The 25,355-nt window shown below is 45.3% G+C and overlaps 1 protein-coding gene across 1 annotated transcript; it reads left to right on the forward strand.

Moving 5' to 3' along the window:
• Positions 1-780: 780 nt before the first annotated feature.
• On the forward strand, positions 781-24,776 carry LOC310788225 (uncharacterized protein). Its single transcript, XM_083649767.1, has 8 exons — positions 781-796; positions 2,171-2,188; positions 3,032-3,129; positions 8,492-8,557; positions 9,631-9,678; positions 11,061-11,102; positions 13,833-13,876; positions 22,846-24,776. Exons 3-8 carry the CDS (start codon positions 3,040-3,042, stop codon positions 22,910-22,912), a joined length of 357 nt encoding a protein of 118 aa, XP_083505893.1. The 5' UTR covers positions 781-796; positions 2,171-2,188; positions 3,032-3,039; the 3' UTR covers positions 22,913-24,776.
• The last annotated feature ends 579 nt before the right edge of the window (positions 24,777-25,355 follow it).

Below are 25,355 nucleotides of genomic sequence, written 5' to 3' on the forward strand. Positions count from 1 at the left end.
GGTCTGGTGTTGAGACGACTCCTGGCCTGTTCGGGTTTTTACTGTTTCACATATTTGCATTTTTGTATCTAAATGTATCCTCTGACTGCTTATTGATTGATCTGGGCCAGCTGGGGTCACACGCATTCTTTCATGTAACAGTGAGGAAAGCCACAGGCTGAAACATGTCTGTTTTGTTCACTGCTGCTGTGCGGATTAAAATATTTTTTTTATTTCAAACTTGACCTGTGGGTGCTACCAGTTCCATTGGACTTTTCCTGCGTGTGCGTGTGCGTGTGCGTGTGTGTGTGCGTGTGCGTGTGTGTGTGTGCGTGTGTGTGTGTGTGTGTGTGTGTGTGTGTGCGCGTGTGCATGTACTATGTGTGTTACGACATTGGCAGTATTGAATGGGATTGTCAAACATTAGCCTGTACTGTACGTGTTGCGTTTACATGCACACAAGAAACGGAGAACTGAGAATAATCAGCTAACTGGCAATAATCTGATTTCGGTGTTTACGTGCACTTAGTAAATAGCGGGAACTCACCTCAAAGTGTGTGAATAGACATTGACGTCAGTGAATAAACCTGACGATTCAGCAGAAACCTATATGTGTTTATCTGTTTTCTCATAAACCGATAACGGCAGCTATCCGGTAAAGGTTGCCGCTTACTTGACCACTTGATCAGGTAACAGGTAGAAATCCCATAATAAACGGTTTATTAGTGTGCACTGTGCATGTAAACGCACTCATAGGAACTGTGCAGTTACACTGACATCAGTTTTTGTTCTCTTTCCCTAGAACCATCATCTCAAGGTAAGCTTTTCAAAATACCTTCATAACATTTGCAGAATTGATTTTGATGAGAGTGCTAACTGTTGCTCGTGACAGCCCATAGTAACCAATACCTGCAGGGTTTGTAGGCACGTGTGTGTGTGTGTGTGTGTGTGTGTGTGTGTGTGTGTGTGTGTGTGTGTGTGTGGCTGAAACAAAGTGTATGTAAATGTTAAAAGTGGGGAATGTGGCAGTTTAAAACACGTGTTTGAAGCAGCTGTAATGAGTGTCCAGGTGATGAGTAAGAATGTTAGAAATGTACTAAAATGTAACAATAGCGAAAAGAAAAGGGTAATCAAATGTGTAAAAGTGTGTGTGTGTGTGTGTGTGTGTGTGTGTGTGTGTGTGTGTGTGTGTGTGTGTGTGTGTGTGTGTGTGTGTACACTGTGTATCCAACAATGTGAGTGAGCGAAAAGCTGGAAGGTACTAACAGTAGTAGTATGAAGAATAGGAAGGCAGTGACAAGTAATAATGTTACAAATGTACTAAAATGTTACAGTAGTAAGAAGTAAAAAAAAAAAGTATGTAGTTGGAAAGAAGGTAGGTAGGTAAGGTAGGTACTCTACAGGTTTTCTACTTTATATTTGTGAAGTTGAACTTCTCAAATAGACAGAAAGCAGCCTCCTGGTTATGTAGCTCAGGTCTTCCTGTGGAGGTTGGTTATGTAGCTCAGGTCTTCCTGTGGAGGCTGGTTCTGTAGCTCAGGTCTTCCTGTGGAGGCTGGTTATGTAGCTCAGGTCTTCCTGTGGAGGCTGGTTCTGTAGCTCAGGTCTTCCTGTGGAGGCTGGTTATGTAGCTCAGGTCTTCCTGTGGAGGCTGGTTATGTAGCTCAGGTCTTCCTGTGGAGGCTGGTTATGTAGCTCAGGTCTTCCTGTGGAGGCTGGTTATGTAGCTCAGGTCTTCCTGTGGAGGCTGGTTCTGTAGCTCAGGTCTTCCTGTGGAGGCTGGTTCTGTAGCTCAGGTCTTCCTGTGGAGGCTGGTTATGTAGCTCAGGTCTTCCTGTGGAGGCTGGTTCTGTAGCTCAGGTCTTCCTGTGGAGGCTGGTTATCTAGCTCAGGTCTTCCTGTGGAGGCTGGTTATGTAGCTCAGGTCTTCCTGTGGAGGCTGGTTATGTAGCTCAGGTCTTCCTGTGGAGGCTGGTTATGTAGCTCAGGTCTTCCTGTGGAGGCTGGTTCTGTAGCTCAGGTCTTCCTGTGGAGGCTGGTTCTGTAGCTCAGAAAACATGTTGGTTGTGTGTTTCTCATCTTTTACAACAATTGGCAGCATTGAATGAGATTGTAAAACGTTGGCATCATGTATCCTATGTTGTCTTACTTTGGAAGTCTGCACTTACACTGCCAATCTTTCCCCCCGTAGGCCTCAACTCAACTAAAGGTAAGCATTACAATTTTAATTAGAAACAGGAGAGACCATAGAACATTTCACTCGGACCAAAACTAATACAAATGTAAAAGAAATATATTCTTTTTAAATCCACTTTTGTTTTTACGTTTTGGTCTGAGTGAAATGTTCTGTGGTCTCCTGTTTTTAAATATAGCTGAATCGTTTGGTTTGATGAAGTAAAACTATTTTATAAGCATTTTACGAAATGTCTACGGGGAAATAAATGGCGAATGAAAATCTCTTGGTACGCATGCTGAAGCAGGAAGCGACATCGACTCTCTATCCTGTTGCATTTTCCTTGTTTCTCTCCGAGTTCTGAGTCAGCATCATAACAGCGCTTATCCAGAAAGAAAACAAAAAACATTGTCAACCATGAATTCGGCCTCCAGAGGAGCTCTAGCTGCCTCTGAAGATTAAAAGATTAAAATTCCAAACTGCTTTATTGTCATTTCCTTTCCTTTTGAAATGGTACATTTTCAGTTCAAAATCTCTAGGTTAAAGTCTAAAATGACTTGTCGTCAGTCAGATGCGGGTGAAATGCTGAGATATAGCTCAGAGTTAATGCGTCTTTGCATTATGTAAGTTTATATACTGTATCTGTAATGATAACAGTCAGAACTTAGGAGGCTATTTCATAGAGATAGAAAAATAAACTTTTGGTGCTTTACTATACTTTTGGATGTAGTGTTTCTGCTGTACCTGATCTAATCTAGCCTGTAACAGCAACGGGTTTCCACACTCATTGATTGAGATATACATGAATCTGATTGAACACATGTTCTTTACGTAGTGGGATGATGTTGGCTAATGGGGGTTGTCTCTGCTCTTTTCTAGAGGTGGCCATGAAAACACTACTGCCCATCTCACTGTTACTGAACCTGATCCTCCTCTTTTTCCTGGCATATTCGTGCAAGAAAGGCAACCGTGGAGAGGTGGGTCGGACCAGGGTACATTTCAGTGTTAACGGCAGCACCTGGGTTGCTAACAGCCTAGGCTAATTGCTATGCATTTGTCATCCGAATTGCCATGACCAGGGATTAACCTGTAGTCGCTTTTACACAGACTATCAAGTTAGCCTTTACCGTTACAACACATACCAGTTGGGAGAAATTGTGGAATTTTATACTTTTTACGAAAGTTTTCTCAACGGGAGACGGACTGCCTGTCAGAGTGAGTACAGAGCTACTGCATCGCTAAATGACAGAGATATGTGCACATATAGACAGACGCATTATAGAGTGATGAGATCGATTTTCGATTCTGAAATATAGAGAATACCCCCCCAACCCCCCAAGACGTGAAGCTCATTCATAAAATGACAGCTGTCATTTTTATGAATGAGCTTTCCACCTCGCCAGGTTAGCCTTTTACACAGACATTGATTCGGGGCTGTTACTACCTCCACTGGTGGAACGAACCTCACCAATCGCAGCTTTCACAGGCTATGGTCCCTATCGTTGCATCGGCGCTGTTTCTAGGCCGAACGCCTGGCGCAGCTCAAATCAGTGGGCGTGGACCAGCGCACTTGATATCGTCGTGCTGGCGCTAGACGCAGCCTCAACCATTACAACCACGCCTTTTAAGCGTAAAATTATGCACCGTCATGCTCATTAGATAACTGCAATAAACGAATCGCACGCTTGCCTTTTTAGCTCCAATTCCAGTGATCCCGCAAAACCAGACGAAAGCCAAACGCTCTGCCCCCCCCCCCCCCTCCCTTCATCCAGTCTGTCTGTCTGCATTATAGGCTATTATTCCATATTATTATGCTTCTCAAACCAATCTAACTGCAGTTTCAATACTGCAAGCATGTAAATACGCTACACTATAGCAAGATCAAAGTGAAAATAATGTTCTAAACGCATCAGCTAGAAAAATATAGCCTATTAGATTGGTGAAAGTTTGTCCAGAAAGATATCATTTTCTCTCGCCTGCTGCAGGACGGATGATGCACATAAATATAGCCTACATTATGTAAAGTCATTGCATAAATGTGTTTTTATTGTAAAACTAAATGTGGAGTAGGGCCAAGTTATTGGAGCGGACATCACAGTATAGCAGATGACAGTAGAAGCTTCCGAAGCGCGTTCCGCTGTCACTTATCTAAATCACGTTAAATCGACAAGGGATATTTATAGCCCCAGTAGGACATATATGTTTCAAATAGGGTGGTGTTTTCATTTCGATGTTTTATTTGGTCCAATATTGAAATGTTCTACAATTGGAGGTTGTCTTACCATTACACATTATTTAGATCCTCCCTTAACTCATTCACTGCCAATATCTGACTGGCATTTTTGGCACAGGCCAAGTATTTCCATAATGTTTGGTCATCTTTCAAGACCCACAGTAAATTCTGTACTAGGACTACAGTGATGTCCAATACCTCGAAATGAAGATCTAAGTCTCTACTTTCACCCCCAAAAAGAAAGTTAGCTTTTAGCATGTTCTGTACTCTACTTATAACCCTTTTTATACACCCCATGTTCACCAAAAAAGCCTGTCTGGGAAGAGAAAAGGGAGAAAAAAGCATTTTTGTAAAAGGGCACAATCTCAGGCATAACTCACTCTCAATTCTTTTATTTTGAACTGTATTGACATCAGACATGTAAATATTATTCGTTAGGACACAAATGACAAAAAAAAAATATATATATATATATATATATACACACATGAAGTGCTTTTTTTTTTACATTCAACAATACAGTTTACTCGTGAGTGTGCAGACAGACAGACAGACAGACAGACAGACAGACACACCGACAGACAGACAGACAGACAGACAGACAGACAGACAGACAGACAGACAGACACACACACACACACACACACACACACACACACACACACACACACACACACACACACACACACACGATCCCCCTTTTAGATTTCTAACCCAACATAGGATAAGCAATAACCACGCCCTGTGGCGCTGGGATTGGCCAGGAGCAACACTGGAGGGCGAGCAGCCCAGCGATTTCATGAACCAACTGAAGAGCTCTTGAGAAGGACAGCGGGCTGCTGTGAGTGCCTTCTGCCCGCTGCTGCCTAGCTGTTCCTGTGTTTATTTTGATTTGTTCTGGTACACCGTCCTCGTCCATGTCTCCCTGTCATATCTATGATCGTTCCCGTTTTCCCCTCGGCTATTCAACACGTCCTCACCGCCCTCGCAAACTGATCGATCATTTCCTCATTCCTCCGATGATCAAACACATCTCTTGATTACTTTCTCCCGTTTTCTCCTGGCTGGCACAGAGGAAGGCGACTCCAGCTCGGCGTTTCAATGGGTTTCTCCTGTCTGCACAAGGAAGCGTTACCCGTTCTCTGCTTTTCCTCATGCTCAATTTCAAAACAACAGCTGCGGTATGTGTTTGATCGCGTGCTGTCGGCTACCCTTTGAAGGCAGGGACCTGTGTCTGTGTGACAGGCTGGGCAAGTGTTTGCTGCAGGCGCTGCACCAATAAAAACAAAAACACGTCAAACACGTCCTTGGCGGGGAAGGCCATTGCTGATAACACGTGAAAGACGTCATTGGCGGTGAATGAGTTAATATAGGTTTTCGCCTCATTTGGTTGCTATTTAGTAGCGAAATGGAGAAACACAATGCATCTTGGGACATTCACATTACAGTGAAGTTACAGCTTATTTTTTCTATGGGACTCTGAGCGAGGGAGTCAGAGACAGTCGGTATTGTGCCTGTCAGACTGAGGAGAGAGGGAGAGAGGTGACACAGAGAAGGGTGAAAGAGGAGAGAGCCAGAGGGGAGGGAGAGAGCCAGAGGGGAGCGCTCCAAACAACTGGCCCACTGAATAGGCCTGCTTTTCAAAGGCGCAAGGCGCTAAATTAACGGCAGGTCAGAAGATAGCAGTACGCCGGTATTTAGCGCCGACACGCCCACTTTGGCCCATTCTGGGACTGCGCCACGCCCATTCGGCCTAAAGCGCATTTGGCAGCCTAAAGCCATATTGATATCGTCCCAAAACAGGCGCAAGGCACGTTTTTTTGCGTTTAAGGCCTGTTTTAGCGCCGAAGGCTTGTGGGAGAATAGGGCCCTATAGGTGTAAAAGGGGCTTGTGTTGACTGACTTGGTGTGAATTAACAAAATGGGGGGGAATAGCTTCCTGTTGGTGATACTCCTCGCTATCACCTGAAAAGAAGCGGCTTGCGACTGCACATGTATCGGAGGAGCATGTGCTAGTCTACAACTCTCCCCAGATCGGCAGAGGGGGTGGAGCAACGACCGGGACACGTGTATACTTTTGGCAACCAACTTTCGATGAAACCACGCCCCGAACTCATTTGATTGGTCGCCGCAACTGCTTCTTCCTGAAAACGTGTGGCAAGTAAAAAAAGATGTGGTTAAGATTAGGATTAGGGTTTTCTTATTTAATCACGACCAGACCCAAACCCTAACCCTAACTACATCGTTGTACTGGCCTAAACCGCTTGAAAATGAGAAAAATGCTTGTTAAAAATGTGTCGTTTGACCGGGAAACGAACTGTTGTAGCTGGAAAAAATAGGGCCAAAAGCAGTCTAAAACTATGCCTGCAATATTCTCTAGAATGTTTAAATAGCGTTCCCAACATCCCAGTAAATGTGTCCGCTGGGTGACAGTTGGGTAGACTCCCGTCTTCTGGGAGTCGTTGAAGGAGATAGCGCCGGCGTTCAAGTCCACCACTTGCTGTAGAAAACCTTTTGATCCAAAAATTCTGAATCAAAAACAGAGGCAAAAGCGTCAAAGTCCACAAAGACAAGTTTTATTTCCCAATGCACAAGAGTACAAAATGAGAAAAACTCTTGCTTACTTCCTTGCTTTCACGAACACAATGCTTCCGCTGTACAGCGCATGCGTGCATCTTGCCTCCCAAAGGCGTTGGAAGCACGGTGCGGTGGGCGCTGCAGCACCCCCTGGTGGCAAGAGATGTAATTTTTTTTTTTTTTTTTTTTTTTTACAGTGCACCTGAACGCAACATGCAAAATACCCGCTGAATAAGTGTCCAAATGTTCATGTAATTCTGGCCAATACTCCACTTCTGTTATAACATTTCAGTCTGGAAGATATAATCTTTATGACTACCTTAACACATTGAGTGCCAGCCATTTTTTCATCCTGTAGGTAAGTTGTGCCAGGGTTTTTTTTGAGGATTCTGGCTCATTTTACAAGAGCCGAGGATTATTTTCTGTTAAGAATTCATGAACACCAATCATCTAAAAATAACTAATAGAATGTGTGCTTTCTCTGTCTAAAAGAGTTAGTTTGCAGAGTTAGTAGTTATGTAGATATTAGCCGTTGAGTACAGCATGGTTTCAGCGTCTGGAAATTTATTCAGAGATAAATGGCTTTTTGTGAAATTCGATAGAAAAGTCACTTTAACCATTCATTTTTGGCATCAGTAAGACCGTCAGACATTCTAAACAATAGTTTTGAACAGTAATTTCCTCCATAACAACAGGAAACACCCCTCTCATTCAAACTCCTCCCTCCGTGTGTCTTCTCCTCCTTCCTCCTGGCTCTACAGCGGGCGTGTCAGAAGCGCGTTGCTGCTGCCTGCCTGCGTGCCTGCCTGCCTGCTTGCCTGCGTGCGGACGCTCCTTGTGCGAGTCAAGATGGGCCGGGGAATGCGTGGGCGATGGGCAGATGTTGATTCTGGCCTTTCTGAGGTGTTTCAAAGTGTGTTTCACCTATAATCTATTTTGCAAATCGCTCTCCGCTCTCTGTGTGCTGCTGCCTGCGCGCGGCCGCTCTCGGGCAAGACAAGTCTGGGATGGATTACTGTAAAATCGCCTCGCCATTTCCTTGAATGGCTTGCTCCCGCGGCAGTTTTTTCTTTGATTTCGCTCGTCTGGGGGAGCACTGTCAACACTTAGTGGGTCGGTAAAATAGATTATACACATTCTCTTGCTCCAATAGTGATCTCGAAGATGTAAAAGTTGTTGATTGATGTCCCACCGTCAAAAAAAAAAAATGTTTATGTAAGACGAGATATCTCGGCTCTGGCACTCAAGCGTTGGATTATGTAAGACGAGATAGCTCGGCTATGGCACTTAACGTGTTAAAAGGCTAAATGAATAGCTTAGAAAATGAATAGCACCGGGGGCCCATGGTACTATTAATCCGGCCCTGGATATATCGGAGGAATAGCAGGTAGGCTATCACTGTCCCTGAGTCCTGAGGGTAAATTTAGTAATGCTGCAGAGAAGAGGAGAAGACACTGAATAATGACATCACAACAGTATAATCCTAATGTTAATTTAAAATTTTATATTCCTCTAAATATGGCTAAAAGTCCAAAAAGGGTGGGAGAGAGAATGAGGATTCCAACACAGCAGTGGGAGCAAGTGGTGACATGGAGGTGAGTGAGAAAAGGTGACTGAATAATGACACAACAGTCTAATCTTAATATTAATATTCCTCTAATCTGGCGACAAAGTGGCCAAATTTTTTGCCGCCCTATGGGCGCCGTCAGCCGTCCCCCCCAATGTTGAATCGGTGGCAGCACCCCCTACCCAAAGGTACTTCCAACGCCCCTGCTCCTAGTTAGAGAATTTTAGCAAAATGCTTGGACCATCTGTGAAAGAATTTACTACCAATAGCTTTCTTCACCAATGTGTTCTTATAGGTGTCTAGAATCACCTCTCAATTAGTGCAAACCCAAATCCTTGTGGAAAATCCCGGTTGATTATACACTGTGCTTTACATAACAATAACCAATATACCAATATCATATGGTCAGGGAGACATTTTTACTCAAAAATAATGTTTGGAATGGATTCAGCACCCCTGAAAACCCCTAGTTAGACACCCCACAAGTCCATTTTAGACTTTTAATTTTTATCATATTTTTCACCCAAGCCCTCGGGGCACCTTAACTTTGATTGGCTCGCCAGGATTTTCCACGAGGATTTGGGTTTGCACTAATTGAGAGGTGATTCTAGACACCTATAAGAACACATTGGTGAAGAAAGCTATTGGTAGTAAATTTTTTCACAGATGGTCCAAGCATTTTGCTAAAATTCTCTAACTATCCGGGACGCAGGCACCAAACTGCTTAGTCCCAGCAGAGGCCTAAGCAGTCACCAATATCACCAATAGAGGTGACATTCTCCCTGTTACAAGTCAATGTTCCATCTTCAATCACTAAAAAGCTGTTATATTAAGGTGAAAAAGTGACTGATTGGGGCTTTAAGCCATGTCTTCCATGTCGCCCTCTGTAGACTTACATGTATGAAGCTACTGCAGCATTATGACTTGCTCTACTCTAAATACAAGCATTGGATATACTGTATGAGATCAAAGAAAATGATCATATTATGTTTTATCATGGACATGCACTGCTCTTTAAAATGTAACCATTCATCAATTATGTGAAATATAAACCTGAAAGTATCTTTTTTTTTATAATTCATTGTGTTTGTAACTCAGCAGAACCAGCCTGTCGAGCTTCAAGGCGTGACAAGTGACGAGGAAGTAGAGGTGAGAATTATAAATGATAAAAAATGAAGCAATAACGTAGGTTGTTATTTCAAATGAGCACAGTCAGTCCACCCCTGTGCTTCTTCACTCATGAAACACATTCATGGAAGTCTTTTTGAGCGCCGCGTTTGATACGGTGGACCATGACATCCTGTCTCAGCGTCTCAGGGAGGTGGGAGTCACAGGCACTGCCCTCGACGTCTTCCTCTCCTTTCTCTCAGGAAGACTGGAGTATGTCGCTCTCGGCAGTTTCATCTCCAGCATCAGGAGTGTCACCTCTGGTGTCCCACAGGGATCAGTCCTGGGTCCCCTGCTCTTCCTGGTGTACATGCTCCCCCTGGGGAAGATACTGAAGAGCCACAACATCAACTATTACTGCTACGCCGATGACACCCAAATCTACTTTCAAACCTCCCCTGACATCCATCTGACTCAAGCCCGGGCCACCAAATGCCTCAATGACATCCGCCACTGGATGAGCAACAGCTCCCTCCAGCTCAACGGGAGTAAAACAGAAGCCATCCTCATCGGTACACCTCACCAAACAAAACAGGCCGGCATCACCCACATCACCATCGACGGACACTCCATCCCCCTCTCCTCACTGGTCACCAGCCTGGGTGTCAAACTTGACCAAACACTGTCATTTGACGCCCACATCAAATCCCAAACCTCATTCTACCATCTCCGGAACATCTCAAAGCTCAGACCCCTCCTACCCCAAGCCGCCGCAGAAAAACTGGTCCACGCATTCGTCTCCTCCCGCATTGACTACTGCAACTCCCTGCTTGCAGGCCTCCCCACCAAATCCATCCAGAGACTGCAATATGTTCAGAACTGCGCCTCCCGGGTTCTTACCAGAACCCGGAAGTCAGAACACATCACCCCTGTCCTCCACTCACTCCACTGGCTCCCCATCAACCAACGCATCACCTTCAAACTCCTCCTCCTGGTCTACAAGGTGGTCAACCACACTGGTCCCACCTACCTTCAGGAACTCCTCCCCCCCAAGCCCCCCTCCCGGTCACTCAGATCCGACACCCTCAACCTGCTTGTTGTCCCCAGCACCAAGCTGGCAACGATGGGTGACCGAGCCTTCTCCACCCTGGGGCCACGCCTGTGGAACCAGCTCCCAGGAACTGTTCGGGCCTCTGAATCCCTCGCTGTTTTTAAAACGAACCTTAAAACCCACCTGTTCCGCTCTGCTTTTTACTAGCTCTGAGCTTTTAGCTGTTTTTAGCTTGTTTTTATCTTGTCTTTTAGCTACTGTAAAGCACCTTGAGATTTGTTTTACATTTTAAAGTGTGCTATATAAATTAAAGCCATTATTATTATTATTATTATTTTTATTTTTTGGAAATCATTTATTGTGTCTAAATCAGCAGAAACGGCTGCTGGAGCAGGAGCGGCAAGAAAGTGGACAGGTAAGTGAGAATTACAGTGCTGTGTGCGTGTGCGTGTGTGTGTGTGTGTGTGTGTGTGTATAAACTCCTAAAAAAAAGTTCGGAAACGTTATTTCGGTCGATTATTTCTTCCCTTTAATAATACCAATTGGTATCGTTGGAAAGCCTGATTAGTCACCTTTACAACGGGGTACAACTTGTAAGGATCGTGCATTCGTGGAATGAGCAACACAGCTAACCGTGTGGGTAGCGCCCCAAAGAAATGTGCCAAAATCTCCTGCAATATTCTTCTGTTGGTATTCACTCTTGTTCTGAGTTGCTTGGTGGATTGGATGATTGCACTCTCCCACAGTGATAAGGACAAAACAACACATATTGGCCATTTTTACACTTTATTCATTTGACACTGTCAGGGACCTCAGTAGCATGTGGAAGATCCATACGCAGCCACAACAGCTTGGCACCTTGGCACCGCAAATTAGGTGCCAGTCACACACCTGTGACTGGCACACACCTGCCAGCACTTGAAGCTCAAAACAAGTGGCTACAGCTTGCAGGCTGATTAACATTGTGGAGGACGAGGGTCTGCATATTCTTTGAGCATGCACACCTTTGAGGTTATTCTGAAGAATATTCTGGACAGTATTTGTCATTGTTCCAATAATGGTAAATGGACTGCATTTATATAGCGCTTTTATCCAAAGCGCTTTACAATGTGCCTACATTCACCCATTCACACACCGAAGGCAGCAAGCTGCCACACAGGGTGCTGGCACAGCCATCGGGAGCAATTTGGGGTTCAGTGTCTTGCCCAAGGACACTTCGACATGCAGACTGGAGGAGCCGGGGATCGAACTACCGACCTGATTGGTGGACGACCCGCTCTACCTCCTGAGACACAGCTGCCCTTAATAATATAATAATGATAAACATATACACATAAAGCAATCATATTCGTCTATCTGTTCGTAGATTTCAGCTCGGCATTTGACACGATCATCCCAGCTCTGCTACAGGGGAAACTCTCCCAGCTGGGCATGCCCGACCCCATCTGCAGATGGACCACAGACTTCCTGACTGACAGGAAGCAGCATGTGAGGCTGGGTAAGCACATCACTGACTTTCGGTCCATCAGCACCGGTGGTGCCCAGGGCGGTGTCCTCTCTCCCTACTTCTTCGGTCTGTACACCAACAGCTTCACCTCCAGTCACCAGTCCGTCAAGCTCCTGAAGTTTGCGGACGATACCACCCTCATAGGGCTCATCACAGGTGGAGATGAGTCGGAATACAGACAGGAATTTGACCATCTGTGGTGACTTGGTGCAGTCAAAACAACCTGGTGTTAAATGCTCAAAAAACAATGGAGATGATTGTGGATTACAGGAAGAACAAAGCCCCACCTTCCCCCATCACCCTGGGTGACTCCCCAGTCAACACTGTGGAGTCCTTCCGCTTCCTGGGGACCATCATCAGCCAGGACCTAAAATGGGAGCTGAACATCAGAGCTCTCACCAAGAAGGCACAGCAGAGGATGTACTTTGTGCGGCAGCTGAAGAAATTCAAAGTGCCAAAGGCCACGATGGTGCACTTCAACACCTCCATCGTTGAGTCCATCCTCACCTCCTCCATCACCGTCTGGTATGCTGCTGCCACTCTCAAAGACATCAACAGACTTCAGCGCATCATCCGCTGTGCTGAGAAGATAATCGGATGCAACCTGCCATCCCTCCAGGACCTGCATGCAGCCAGGACACTGAAGCGGTCTCGCAAGATCATGGCTGACCCCTCCCACCCTGGCCACAAACTCTTTAAGACACTCCCCCACGGCAAGAGCCTGAGGTCTGCCAAGACCAGAACCACCCGCCACAAAACCAGCTTCTTACCAACGGCCATCAGCCTCACCAACAAGGCCCGGAAAACCCTTCCGCCAAGGACCTCACCAACAACCCCCCCCCCCCCACACACACACACACACACACACACACACACACAAACTCACTACCTCCTCCTAAACTCAACTGAACTCCCCCCCCCATAAAACTGTAACTCATATCTAATTTAATGCCTGTTTAACTGGGACTGTACATTCATGTAAATACCCTGCACATTTAATGCCTATTTAACTTAGCCTATAAATTTCATGTACATTCAATGTAAACTCTTATTTATTATCCACAGAACACTTCACCACTCATGTACATATTGTATATATTTACTCGATTTGATTGCACTTGCAACTTTGTGATTGTCTTTAGTTATCTCCTACTTATTATCTCTGTATATTGATGTGACCGCTACGCTGCATACAGACACTAAGACAAATTCCTCATATGTAACTTGCATACTGTGGCAATAAAAGTGATTCTTATTCTGATTCTGATTCTGATATTGAAAACTTGAAAAATATTGGTTTATGGTAGAATTAGAACAGATTAAAAAAAAATTGATTAATCATGATTAACTACTGTATGAACAATCATGCGATTCATCGCACACACATACTGTACCTTTGAAATCAAAATTCCAGCCCTGCTTCCAGTAGCCGCTGCTGAGGAAGCTTGCTGGTTTTGTGGGGGCAATAACTCTGGCTTACGGAGGAATACATACGAGTATGAAAGCACTTCATATGGTGGCCAAGAACGCCATCTATCGCATGGCGGTGAAAAGACAGGTTGACGTTCTATCATGTCAATGGCAGGTAATGAGTTAAAATTAATTGATGTGTAAGCTCAACACTCTTCTCTCTTCCAGCGTGTAGGAGAGACCTCACCAGAGAGACTACAGAATTCATGCAGGTAATTTTAACCAATCCATAATCACATCTAATATATAAAAAGTATCATGCCCAAACAATGTCTTTATTTGAAGTTTAAAATAAATTGAACAGTGTGATATATCATAACGTTATGAATATCACCCTGGTTTTATGAACAAAGTGAGTGGAACACTCACTATGTGACAGACTTCGCTCTGGCCCCAGACAGAAGATAGACTTTTTCTACACCAATAGCCAGAGCCGGAGAGCCCAGTGCCCCGCCCACCCTGTACAGTCTCAGACCCCCGGATGTACATTCTCAGACGAGTACGTTTCTAGACCCACTCCTTCAAAAATAAAAGACTAAGTTTTTCTTTTTAAATCAGCGTAGGTATATGATATTCTATTATGCTTGTGTGCATTAGTGTCTTTAGGATGATTGAATGTTTGTATGATTCATGACCGATGTTGACAGACAATTCCCCCCAACATTGATCACATTCCCGGGGTTGATCTGGTTGGGTTAATCAGCTAGCTATGCTACTAGCTGGCTAGCAACTCATCCGTTAGCAAGCAAGCTAACGTTACCTAATAAAGTACCGCATGAATGACATATTTTTGTAGGCTTAAACAGAAATCGCCGCCATTTTGGTTCTCTATAGGGTATTAGAATGGGGAACCCCGAGTCCATACATGTACAGGCAGGATTGGCTGTGTCTGCGGGTGGGAAACCGGATTGAGGGTATGTGTCCTGATCGCTGCACTATCGCCTCCTCGCGGAAGGGAACTGATGGGAATAGTGTGATTCTCCTACGTGCTACGTACGTCCTGCCTGTGAAGCTCAGCGCTGTCATGTGAAAAAGAAGCGGCTGGCAACTGCGCATGTGTCAGAGGAAGCATGGTGCTAGTCTACGGCTCTCCCCAGATCAGCAGAGGGTGGAGCAGTGACCGGGGCAGCAGGGGGAAATTGGCCAAGTAGAATTGGAGAGAAAGTGTGTGTGTGTGTGTGTGTGTGTGTGTGTGTGTGTGTGTGTGTGTGTGTGTGTGTGTGTGTGTGTGTGTGGGTGGGGGGGGGTTAGAAAGTTAGAATTCTGACTTTATTCTCAGATTTCTAACTTTATTCTCAGAATGACTCAGAATTCAAAACATGTGGCCCTAATCTTCCATAGTTTTAAATTGCGTGTGGTGTGAGTCCATTGGAATTCCAGGCGACCCCCACTGTGCTAAAGGCTCTGGGTGTCTTGACACCAGAGAACAGTGTTCTGTGCTAAAGGCTCTGGGTGTCTTGACACAAGAGAACAGTGTTCTGTGTGGGCAGGAAGTGGCTTTGCAGCTCACTCAAGGTCACAGAAGGTCTTACTGCAAGCTTTCTGTTCTTCACTCAATGATCGTGAATTAGTGAATTAATCAGGATGGCCGTCTCGAGGCCTGATAGATATCTCTTGGGACACTAAAAGGTCCCGGTTTTCAACGCTCACTACCAAATTGTTTCCACCACCACAAAAAAAAAGTATTATACTTGTCATGACCTGCAGCGCGATACAAAATGCAGCCAAATTCAAAGCTGTATAGATCCTGACAAGAGGTCTGACTCTGGCCCTAAAAGAAAATAAAGATATATCCTTTTTTCCAGTACGTATGCAAATCATTCCACTGGCGTTTTGGACCTGAAAGGTGTGAGCAGAGTGATGCATCTTGCGTGTGTAGGGTTAGGGTTAGGGTGCGATTCTGTGCGATTCAGCTATAGTTAGAATCAGGAGAGACCATAGAACATTTCACTCGGACCAAAACTAAAACTACCGGAATTCTTATTTTACAACCTGGACCTTATTTTCTTCTTATGTTAAACTATTCACCCAGAAGAGAGATATCTGAAATTGATGCAGTAATGAGCTAGACCTGACCTGACCTGACCTGACCTGACCTGAGCACAACGGCTGATAGGGCATGTGTCAACCATCCATGTACGTCCTGTAAAAAGCTTATTTTGTGCCACGCACCAGCTCATATCCTTATTATATCATAGAGACAATGAGGCTCATATCCTTATTATATCATAGAGACAGAACTGGAACGCGCCTCTATTGACCTCCATCTGCCTGCTGATCCCAGATCAGGACTGTGTGTGGGACCTGAGTCTGCCTGCTGATCCCAGATCAGGACTGTGTGTGGGACCTGAGTATCATGAGAGTCTCAGAAGTGCTGATAATTCAGCAGTTGATAATTCAGCAGTAGTGGATCAAGCTGCCATGTTTTGTTTGGAGTAACAGTGTATGATGGCTGGATGTTTACCTGATGTCGAGAATATGGACGATGCATTTGAATTTGATGGCCGGCCGTATTTATTTGAGCCGGACTAACACTATATGGATTACAGACTGAAGACGATCGGGGTCAACCGATCTCTACCAAAGTGATGGACAGCAGACAGAGACAGGGTGAACATGCTGGCTGCAGCAAGGTAAATACAGCGTTCATTCTCTGCCGAGAGCTGATCATCTGTGCTGCTTTGGTTTATCTCAACTCTACTTTTGCTGTGATAGTTTGGTGAGTGTGCTTTTACCTTGCTTTTTGTGATAGTTTGGTGAGTGTGCTTTTACCTTGCTTTTTGTGATAGTTTGGTGAGTGTGCTTTTACCTTGCTTTTTGTGATAGTTTGGTGAGTGTGCTTTTACCTTGCTTTTTGTGATAGTTTGGTGAGTGTGCTTTTACCTTGCTTTTTGTGATAGTTTGGTGATTGTGCTTTTACCTTGTTTTTTGTGTCTTTAAATTGTGGTCGATACTGCTATTTTGAGCCTTAGACTTTAAACTTTAGACTGCTATCTGGGCCTATAGATACCCAGCTAAGTGTTCACAGGCTGCCGTTGATTGGCTGGGCGGGGCTTAGAACCTCTGTAGATCCTGTATTTCTTAGCATAGTCAGTCTACAGCGGCACGAAGCCTCGGGGCACGAAGACTCGGGGTCCATCAAGGGTAGGCCAGAGAATAGCGTTTTGCTACTTCTCTTTTTCTAACTACTCATCTAGCTAACTATGTGTTTTCTCCCCATCCCTGTTGTAACATCAACCCAGTAGACCCATGCCCATGCCCGTAGACACGGCATCTTCAGGTGTAGTAACCCGGGTAATCTTTCCTACCCTAAGCGCAGAAATAGTCCTTTTACTATTGCCGGAGGACTCTGGAACTGCCAGTCGGCTGTTAAGAAAACTGAGATCATCTTAGCTCATGCTCTTTCTCAATCCCTCCACTTTTTAGCTCTCACAGAGACCTGGATCATCCCAGAAAACACTGCTACTCCTGCAGCTTTGTCCGCTGGTTACTCCTTCTCCCACACCCCCAGACCCTCTGGCCGTGGGGGAGGCACTGGTCTCCTCATCTGTCCCAAATGGACGTACACTGTCACCTCTCTCTCTCATCTGTCTATATCCTCTTTTGAGTCCCATGCAGTTGCCGTATCCCTACCCATCAAGCTCAACATTGTGGTAATCTACCGCCCGCCTGGTCTGCTTGGTGTCTTTCTGGACGAGCTGGACACCCTTCTCTCCGTCTTTCCTGAGGATGGTACTCCACTCATTCTTCTGGGTGATTTCAACATCTAGCCAGTAACCTTACAATCTCTGCACTTCCTTAACTTCTTCTCATCCTTCAACCTCTACCTCTCTCAATCTCCTCCAACTCACAAAGCAGGGAATGTGCTTGACCTTGTCTTCACCAGATCCTGCTCCACCTCTAACCTCACTGCGACTCCTCTTCCTGTATCCGACCACCACTTTATCACCTTCTCTCTTCCCATCCCCCTCCCCTCCTCCCACCCATCACCCCCTCACTCTACCAACACCCGATGCAACCTAAAAACTCTCTCACCTAACTCCCTCTCTTCTACCGTCATCTCCTTGCTTCCCTCAGCCGAGCAGTTTGCTCTCCTGTCCACTGACGAGGTGTCCATCACTCTTCTATCCTTTCTCTCCTCCGCTCTTGATTCTCTCTGCCCACTCACCACTAAGCCTGCCCGATCCTCTCCCCCTGCTCCTTGGCTGACCGAATCTCTGCAAACTCATCGAACAGAGCTTCAGGCAGCTGAGAGAAAATGGAGAAAATCACATCACCCTGAAGATCTCTCTTCCTACCACCTTATTCACTCCAACTTCACCTCTGCTGTCTCCAAAGCAAAAACCTCCTTCTTCATCTCTGAAATCCAGTCCTCTGCGTCCAACCCCAGTAAACTGTTTTCCACCTGCTCCACCCTCCTCAACCCTCCCTCCCCTCCCCCTCCCTCCTCCCTCTCTGCTGATGATTTTGTAACCTTCTTTACCAAAAAGGTGGATGACATCAGCTCCTCCTTCCATCCTCCAGATACCCTCACTAACACTCCTGACTCCAATCCTGCTTCTCTGCCCCCCATCCCCGGATTTACTTCCTTCTCTCCCCTCTCTCCTGATGAAGTACTTAAACTCATCAGCTCTAACCAAGCCACTTACTGCCCCCTCGATCCTATCCCTTCCTCTCTCCTCCAAACCATCTCACCTGACATATCTCCCTTCCTCACTACCTTCATAGACTCCTCTCTGTCCTCTGGTCTTGTTCCGTCTGCTCTAAAGACTGCAAGAGTCAAGCCTCTGCTTAAGAAACCCTCCCTTGACCCTACTGCTATTCAGAACTACAGACCTGTCTCTCTTCTCTCATTCCTTTCCAAAACCCTCAAACGAGCAGCGTCCGACCAACTTTCTCTCTATCTCTCCCGGAATGACCTCCTGGACCCTCTGCAGTCCGGTTTCAATGCCTCTCACTCTACTGAGACAGCTCTTCTTGCAGTCACAGAGGCCCTTCACACTGCTAAGGCCTCATCCCTCTCCTCTGTCCTTGTCCTCCTTGACCTGTCCGCTGCTTTCGATACAGTCAACCACCAAATCCTTCTTTCCACTCTGTCTGACCTCGGCATCTCAGGTTCGGCACACTCCTGGTTTGCTTCCTATCTCTCTAACCGCTCATACCAGGTCCTATGGAGAGGGTCCGTCTCCAAATCCTGCCCTCTTACCACCGGTGTCCCCCAGGGCTCAGTCCTGGGCCCCTTACTTTTCCTTCTCTATATCAGATCTCTTGCCCATGTGATCTCATCTCATGGCTTTTCTTATCACTGCTATGCTGATGACACCCAGCTTTTCCTTTCCTAAAAAATCGAGGCTCGCATCTCTGCATGCCTCAAAGACATTGGTGACTGGATGTCTGCCCACCACCTCAAGCTCAATCTTGGTAAAACAGAGCTACTCTTCCTCCCAGGGAAAGACTGCCTTCTCACAGATCTCTCCATCTCCATTGACAATACCACTGTGCTTCCCTCCCAAACAGCTAAGAACCTTGGGGTGATCCTTGACAACCAGCTGTCTTGCTCGGCCAACATAGCTGCGACAGCACGCTCCTGTAGGTTCTCCCTCTACAACATCGGCAAAATCCGTCCCTTTCTCACAAGGGAAGCGACTCAACTCCTGGTCCAGTCACTTATCATCTCCCGCCTGGACTAATGCAACGTGCTCCTGGCCAGCCTACCTGCCGCCGACATCCGACCGCTTCAGCTCATTCAGAACGCTGCAGCCCGTCTGGTATTCAACCAACCCAAATTCTCTCATGTCACTCCCCTCTTCCGGGACCTTCACTGGCTTCCCATCTCGGCACGCATCAAATTCAAGACACTGGTACTGGCCTACAGGGCAGTACACCAGACAGCTCCTCTGTACCTGCAATCTATGGTCAGGTTCCAAACCTCTCACCGCTCCCTTCGCTCCTCCACTAGTTCAGGACACCTCGCCCCTCCTTCGCTACGGGGGCTAAAAAGTTGCTCATCCCGATCGCGACTCTTCTCGTCCCTGGCACCTCAACGGTGGAATGAGCTTCCACCTTCAGTCAGGACGGCTGAATCACTGCCGATCTTTCGGAAAAGACTAAAGACACACCTTTTCATGCTCCATCTGGGCCCTTCTTGAACTAACTTCTTTCTCTCTTAAAAAACTAAACTCTACCACTATTCCTTCAGATGTTGTAGTTGTCATAGACTGTGTTGCATAGTTGATTGCTCTATTGCTGACAAAAATGTGTTATTGTAAGTCGCTTTGGATAAAAGCATCTGCGAAATGTCGTAATGTAATGTAATGTAATTTTCTCATTGTCTCTATGATATAATAAGGTTATGAGCCGCTGCGTGGCAGAAAATAAGCTTTTTACAAGACGTAAAAGCACGATTGACATATGCCCTATCGGCCGCTGTTCCAGGCTGTTGCACGGCACACTCTAGCTCATTAATGCGTCAATCTGAGAAAATTCTGTTCTGGGTGAAAATAAGGTCCAGTTTGTAAAAACAAATTGAATTCTCCTTTAAGTTAACACTATTAGAGAATGTAGAGGAATCATGGTTTTGTTCATGTTTCAGTTGTACCTCTCTCTCTCTCTCTCTCTCTCTCTCTCTCTCTCTCCCTCTCCCTCTCTCTCTCTCTCTCTCTCTCTCTCTCCTGGAATTCTTGACAAAAATCATAATTTAGGGCTCATTGATATGAAGCAGGTTGCGAATCACTGCTTTAGACTACTAAAGGATATTCTACACTTCCAAAAAAGTATGTGTGATGCTTTCTGACAAGCCCTACCAGGCTGGTTCTAGTGTGCTGCTGCTACCTCGGCCACTGCAGCGGGATCGCCAGGCGGATTGAGTAGCTGCTGTATGCCAACTATAATACATAACTTGATTGCTAAATCTTACTGTCCCTTGTGACTATTTGTGACTATTGCCAAGCCCCAGTATATCCTGTCTGTTCTGCTCTCTCTCCCCCCCCACCTCCCCTTTTCCTGCTCTCTCCTCCCCCACTTTCTCTCCCCCTTCCCCCCCTTCCCTCTGTCTCTCTCTATCATAAGATTGTTCAACCATGTTATTATTATTATTAGGGGTTCAAGCCCTGAAGGGGCTGAAACCCTATTGTTTTTGTGCTGGTTTATTAGGGGTTCAAGCCCCGAAGGGGCTGAAACCCTATTGTTTTTGTGCTGGTTTATTATTGTTGTCCTTGTCGTTTTCCATCTGCCTCAACGCAAATTCCCGTGAGTTGGTAAATGGCAGAGACCTGAAATTTGGCACAATGACAGATATTGGTGGCTGGTTGCTGCTCAAGAAAGATTTTTCGAATCGGCCTGAAGGTGGCGCTATTTAAAGCAGCTACGAGCAACTTTTTCGATTGTTATTAAACAGTATAATTACAATATTGATGCATCACATCTTACCTATAATAGTATCTGAGACCAAAGCCGTGTGAATTGGAGATTGCTCCCTTGGATGATTATTAAGTCTGTGTCTGTCTAAACTCGCGTCAACAGGGGGCTCTCTCTCTCTCTCTCCTTACCGCCGGCCCGGCTACCCGGAAGTGAAACGCGGAAGTGAAACCCGGAAGTGAAACGCAGCTGCCTGCCTCGCCGTTTGCGCTGCCTAGCAACATAACATAAACAATGTGAACGCCACGCATACTCTCGCGAACATCTCTCGTTATATTCTAACAGGTTTTTTGGAAGTTATTTTGTGGTTATGGCCGAAGTGGCTGCTGCAAACCGTTTCATTTCACTTCCTGATCTTCCCTGGCCACAGACAGCCTACACTGGCCGATTCACTCGGGGCTCAAGCGAGACTACTCTGCGTTGGTCTCGTCGACTATTAGAGGTAAGATGTGATGCATTGATATTAAATTTATACTGTTTAATAACAATCGAAAAAGTTGCTCGTAGCTGCTTTAAGGTTTTACCTTAAAGGCCATAACTTCCACGCCGTTTGTCCGATTTTCAAACTTTTTCTTGGACATGTTCAAGTGAACCTGCTCTACAAATTTGCCTCAAGGACCCTCAAGGTCCGTCTGGAAAAATTTTGAGATATTTGGAAAAGTTTGGAAAACACATTTTTGACATCTCCTCCTAGACCGTTTGACAGATTTCCACCAAAATCGCCAGGAAGCATCTATGGAGCAAGCTCTACAATCCTGAATTTTGGATTTTTGAAATCTACTTTAGTTTCGGAGATATTGATCGTTAAAGTTGTGAGAGGGCGTGGTCTCTCAGCTAAATTGTCATAACTTCATGACCGATTAACAAATCTTCACGAAACTTGTTGGAGATCTTCGGAGACCATCCCAGACCATGTATGTCAAATTTTGTGCAATTCGACCAAAAGGGGGCGCCATAAACGCCAGAAATGTGCGTAGCTTAACACAAAAAAGGCTGTAACTCCGCACCTGTTTGTCCAATGATCGCAAAAGTAGGCAGATATATCAAGGTGGATGTCCTAGTCAAAATCAGGAGTTTTGTCATCATTAGGGAAAGTGGGCGGGGTCTATGGTGTAAGCATGTAATAGCGGTAAATCAAGTACATTCGCATAATCGGTTGCAAACTTCTCAGCCTCATCTGGAATGGCATTTCTGAAATGCTATTTCGCAATTTGACCAAAAGGGGGTGCCGCAGATGTAAAAAGTGGGCATGGCCTAACACAAAATATGCCGTAACTTCACACCCGTTTGTAACTCCCAGGCTGTTTCTCCAATTTTCAAGCAACTTTTTTCCACATGTTCACCTGAACATGCTCTACAAATTTGCCTCAAGGACTATTAGGTGTTCAAATTGCGCAAGGCTTGAACCCCTGCCATTGCCGCTTGCGGCTATATTTATTACTGTAATTGTTATTGTTGTGTCTGCTAGATTTAGCTAGACATGTTTTCTGTGAAGCCCTCTGAGACATGCTTGTGAATTAGGGCAATACAAATAAACTTGGCTTGACTTGACTTGACATTACACACATTAAAATACAACTTATACAACAATCCACAATAAAGAATCCACAAGCCCACAAATTCGAATCTGTTTTTAGGAGCTGGACTCTGATAATTGTATACGTGGATATAAGTTAATGTAAACATTTATATATTGGATGGATACATGGGTGGATACAATACATGGATACAAGCTAACTCTTTCTCTACCTTCGTGTTTTGTCAGGGTGCCAACGGTGAGGCGTCGCCTCACCAGCGATGAAGACACCCAACGTCTGAGCAGCCTGCCGTGATCTCTCTCCTCCTCTTCACACACTCCGTCCCTCATCCCCTTCACTGAGATCCATCCATCAGACCTCCACCTCTGATGGTTAAGGATGCGTTCAAGAGGGCACAATGTTCCTCAAGTTTCATCTCTACTCGGTGGGCAGTGCAAAGCCGGATTAAGGAGACTATACTTACTAACCAGCTTCCAGTATTATATACGCATCATGCTATTCTGCTGTATGCACTGAATGCAACACGATCGGATGTAGCAGAACTGAAACACGCCTGTTGTGGAGGAGGACACACTGATGGATCTAAGGAACAAAATGGTCATGGGGGACACCCTAAACTGAGGCTTACAGTGCAAACAGGGAAGAGACTTTTTTCCTGTGCCATGTCTACAGTAATCAGGGACGTGCACAGATAGACTCGAGGTGGTGCCCAATAAGCACCTGCCCTTGTGCCCTTTGAATGATAAGTGCCCTTTTTGCAAGACGTCCGCGGCCAACATGACTGTGTTGGCAGTCAGCTACATGAGCTGTAGCTGACTTTTTTTTTTAGAAAAAAGAATAAAAAGAATACATACATCATTGACATTTGGCATTGTTAACGTGGTGCTACCAGCCGCAAAAGGTGCTTATGTGCTTTTGAGGGATATTACACATAGGACCCCACCCAGGGGTTCACAAAGCGGACTTCATATCTTCAGAAACGAGAATGTCTAATGCATCCATTGATACCAGCCATATCATGCTAGCCTGTCGGGAAGGGACGTAAATAATGGCCCAAATTTTGGCTGAATTTTGCCAAGAGAAACTGGCATGGTCATATTGAAAGGGGCCCCTTGATCTCTTACCTCAAGATATCTGAATGAGACTGGTTCTATGGGTACCCATGAGTACCCCCTTTACAGACATGCCCACTTTATGCTAACTAATCCCACGCAGTTTCTGACAAAAACCATGCCGTTTCCCCCCCGATGCAGTAGCCTATAAATGTGTTATTTTCACCTTCCATTTGAATATTTCTGCATACTGGGGACCAAGAAAGTATTGGAATTACATGATTTTGGTACGACTGGAAAACTGAGACTCTTGTGGATTTAATGAGCCCATTGTATTCATGTGTGATGATGTTACTCCCCATATTTCATTGTAGTGAGACAATTTTTTTCTAAACTTGACCTCACTGTATAAAATGACATATTTGTTTTTGCTTACATGTTTCTGTAGTATGGGTGCTGACTCTGAGCCTGTACTTTAGCAAAAAAGTGCATGCAAATCTGTGGTCTTTATTGTCATAGTAATATTTTTATTTTTTTACATGTAAATTGGAAGGAGGGCAGTTTTATAAATAATTATGAGAGGGGAGCCCTTTTTTTCACTTGAGCACCTGCCCCCAAAATGTCAGTAACCACTGACAGTAATAAACAGTGTTCGGGGTCATTACTCAAAAAAGGAATATATTACACATTACACATACTTAAAAAAGTAATGCCTTACTTTACTTGGCTTACTTACTTACTCCCTGGAGAAAGTAATTTGTTACACTACTCATTACATTAGTTTTGCGTTACTCGGCAACATCACCTGAGATGTGAGGTAATCTGCATATGTCCACCCCTCAAAGGTTGGTGCTACAATGGATCGCCCAGAGGGACGACTGCCTCTGATTGGCCAGAACCAACAAACCATCACTCCTCATGCCTAAACCTATAACCAATCATCACTCCTCCCCGTCCCTGCAGGCCATCCATTCTAGCAATTAACAGTCAGCTGTTGTTGCGCAATCATGCATGAAAAAGCAGTGCACATTTGATGTTTTTCCCATAATCCTGCAGATTCAATCTCAATCCTGCTGAATTGAAGAACATAATGTAATGCCATAGTGTCTGATTAAAACACGTTTTTTTAGTTTTTGTCTGAGTGAAATGTTATAGTTTCTCCTGATTCTAAATATAGCTAAATCGCTTGGTTTGACCAAGTTAAACAATTTTTTTAAGCATTTTGCTAAATGTCTATGAAAAAATGAATGGTGGATGTGAAAGTTCTCTGTGTGTGCACAGTGCACCTGTATGCCTGCATGGAGGTGGGGAGGAGGTTCAGGGGGGTCTATGTTTATGAGGGAGCCTGATAGCAGAGGGGATAAAGCTGGCCCTCCCCCTGTTTGTTTTGAATATAGGGGCGGCATATCTCCTACCAGGGCAGGATCTGAAAGCAGGTGCTGAGGTTATGAGTTGAGTCCCTCGCAATCTTACTTGCTTTCTTCACCGCCCTCTGGTCCCCAGGTTGATCACCCTCCACAGTTTGGCCTTATTGGCCTCTGAGAGAGCCTCATACCAGGCCAGAAAAGAGAAGGCGAGGAGGCTCTCTATGTGGCAGATGTCAAAGCTGCGGAGGATGGGAGGGGCTACGTTCAGATGCCTCACCCTCAGCAGGGGTTGTAGCCATTTCAGTGGTCTGTACATAG

Source organism: Poromitra crassiceps, assembly GCF_964638095.1.
Source record: "Poromitra crassiceps genome assembly, chromosome: 13".
NCBI lineage: Eukaryota > Metazoa > Chordata > Actinopteri > Beryciformes > Melamphaidae > Poromitra > Poromitra crassiceps.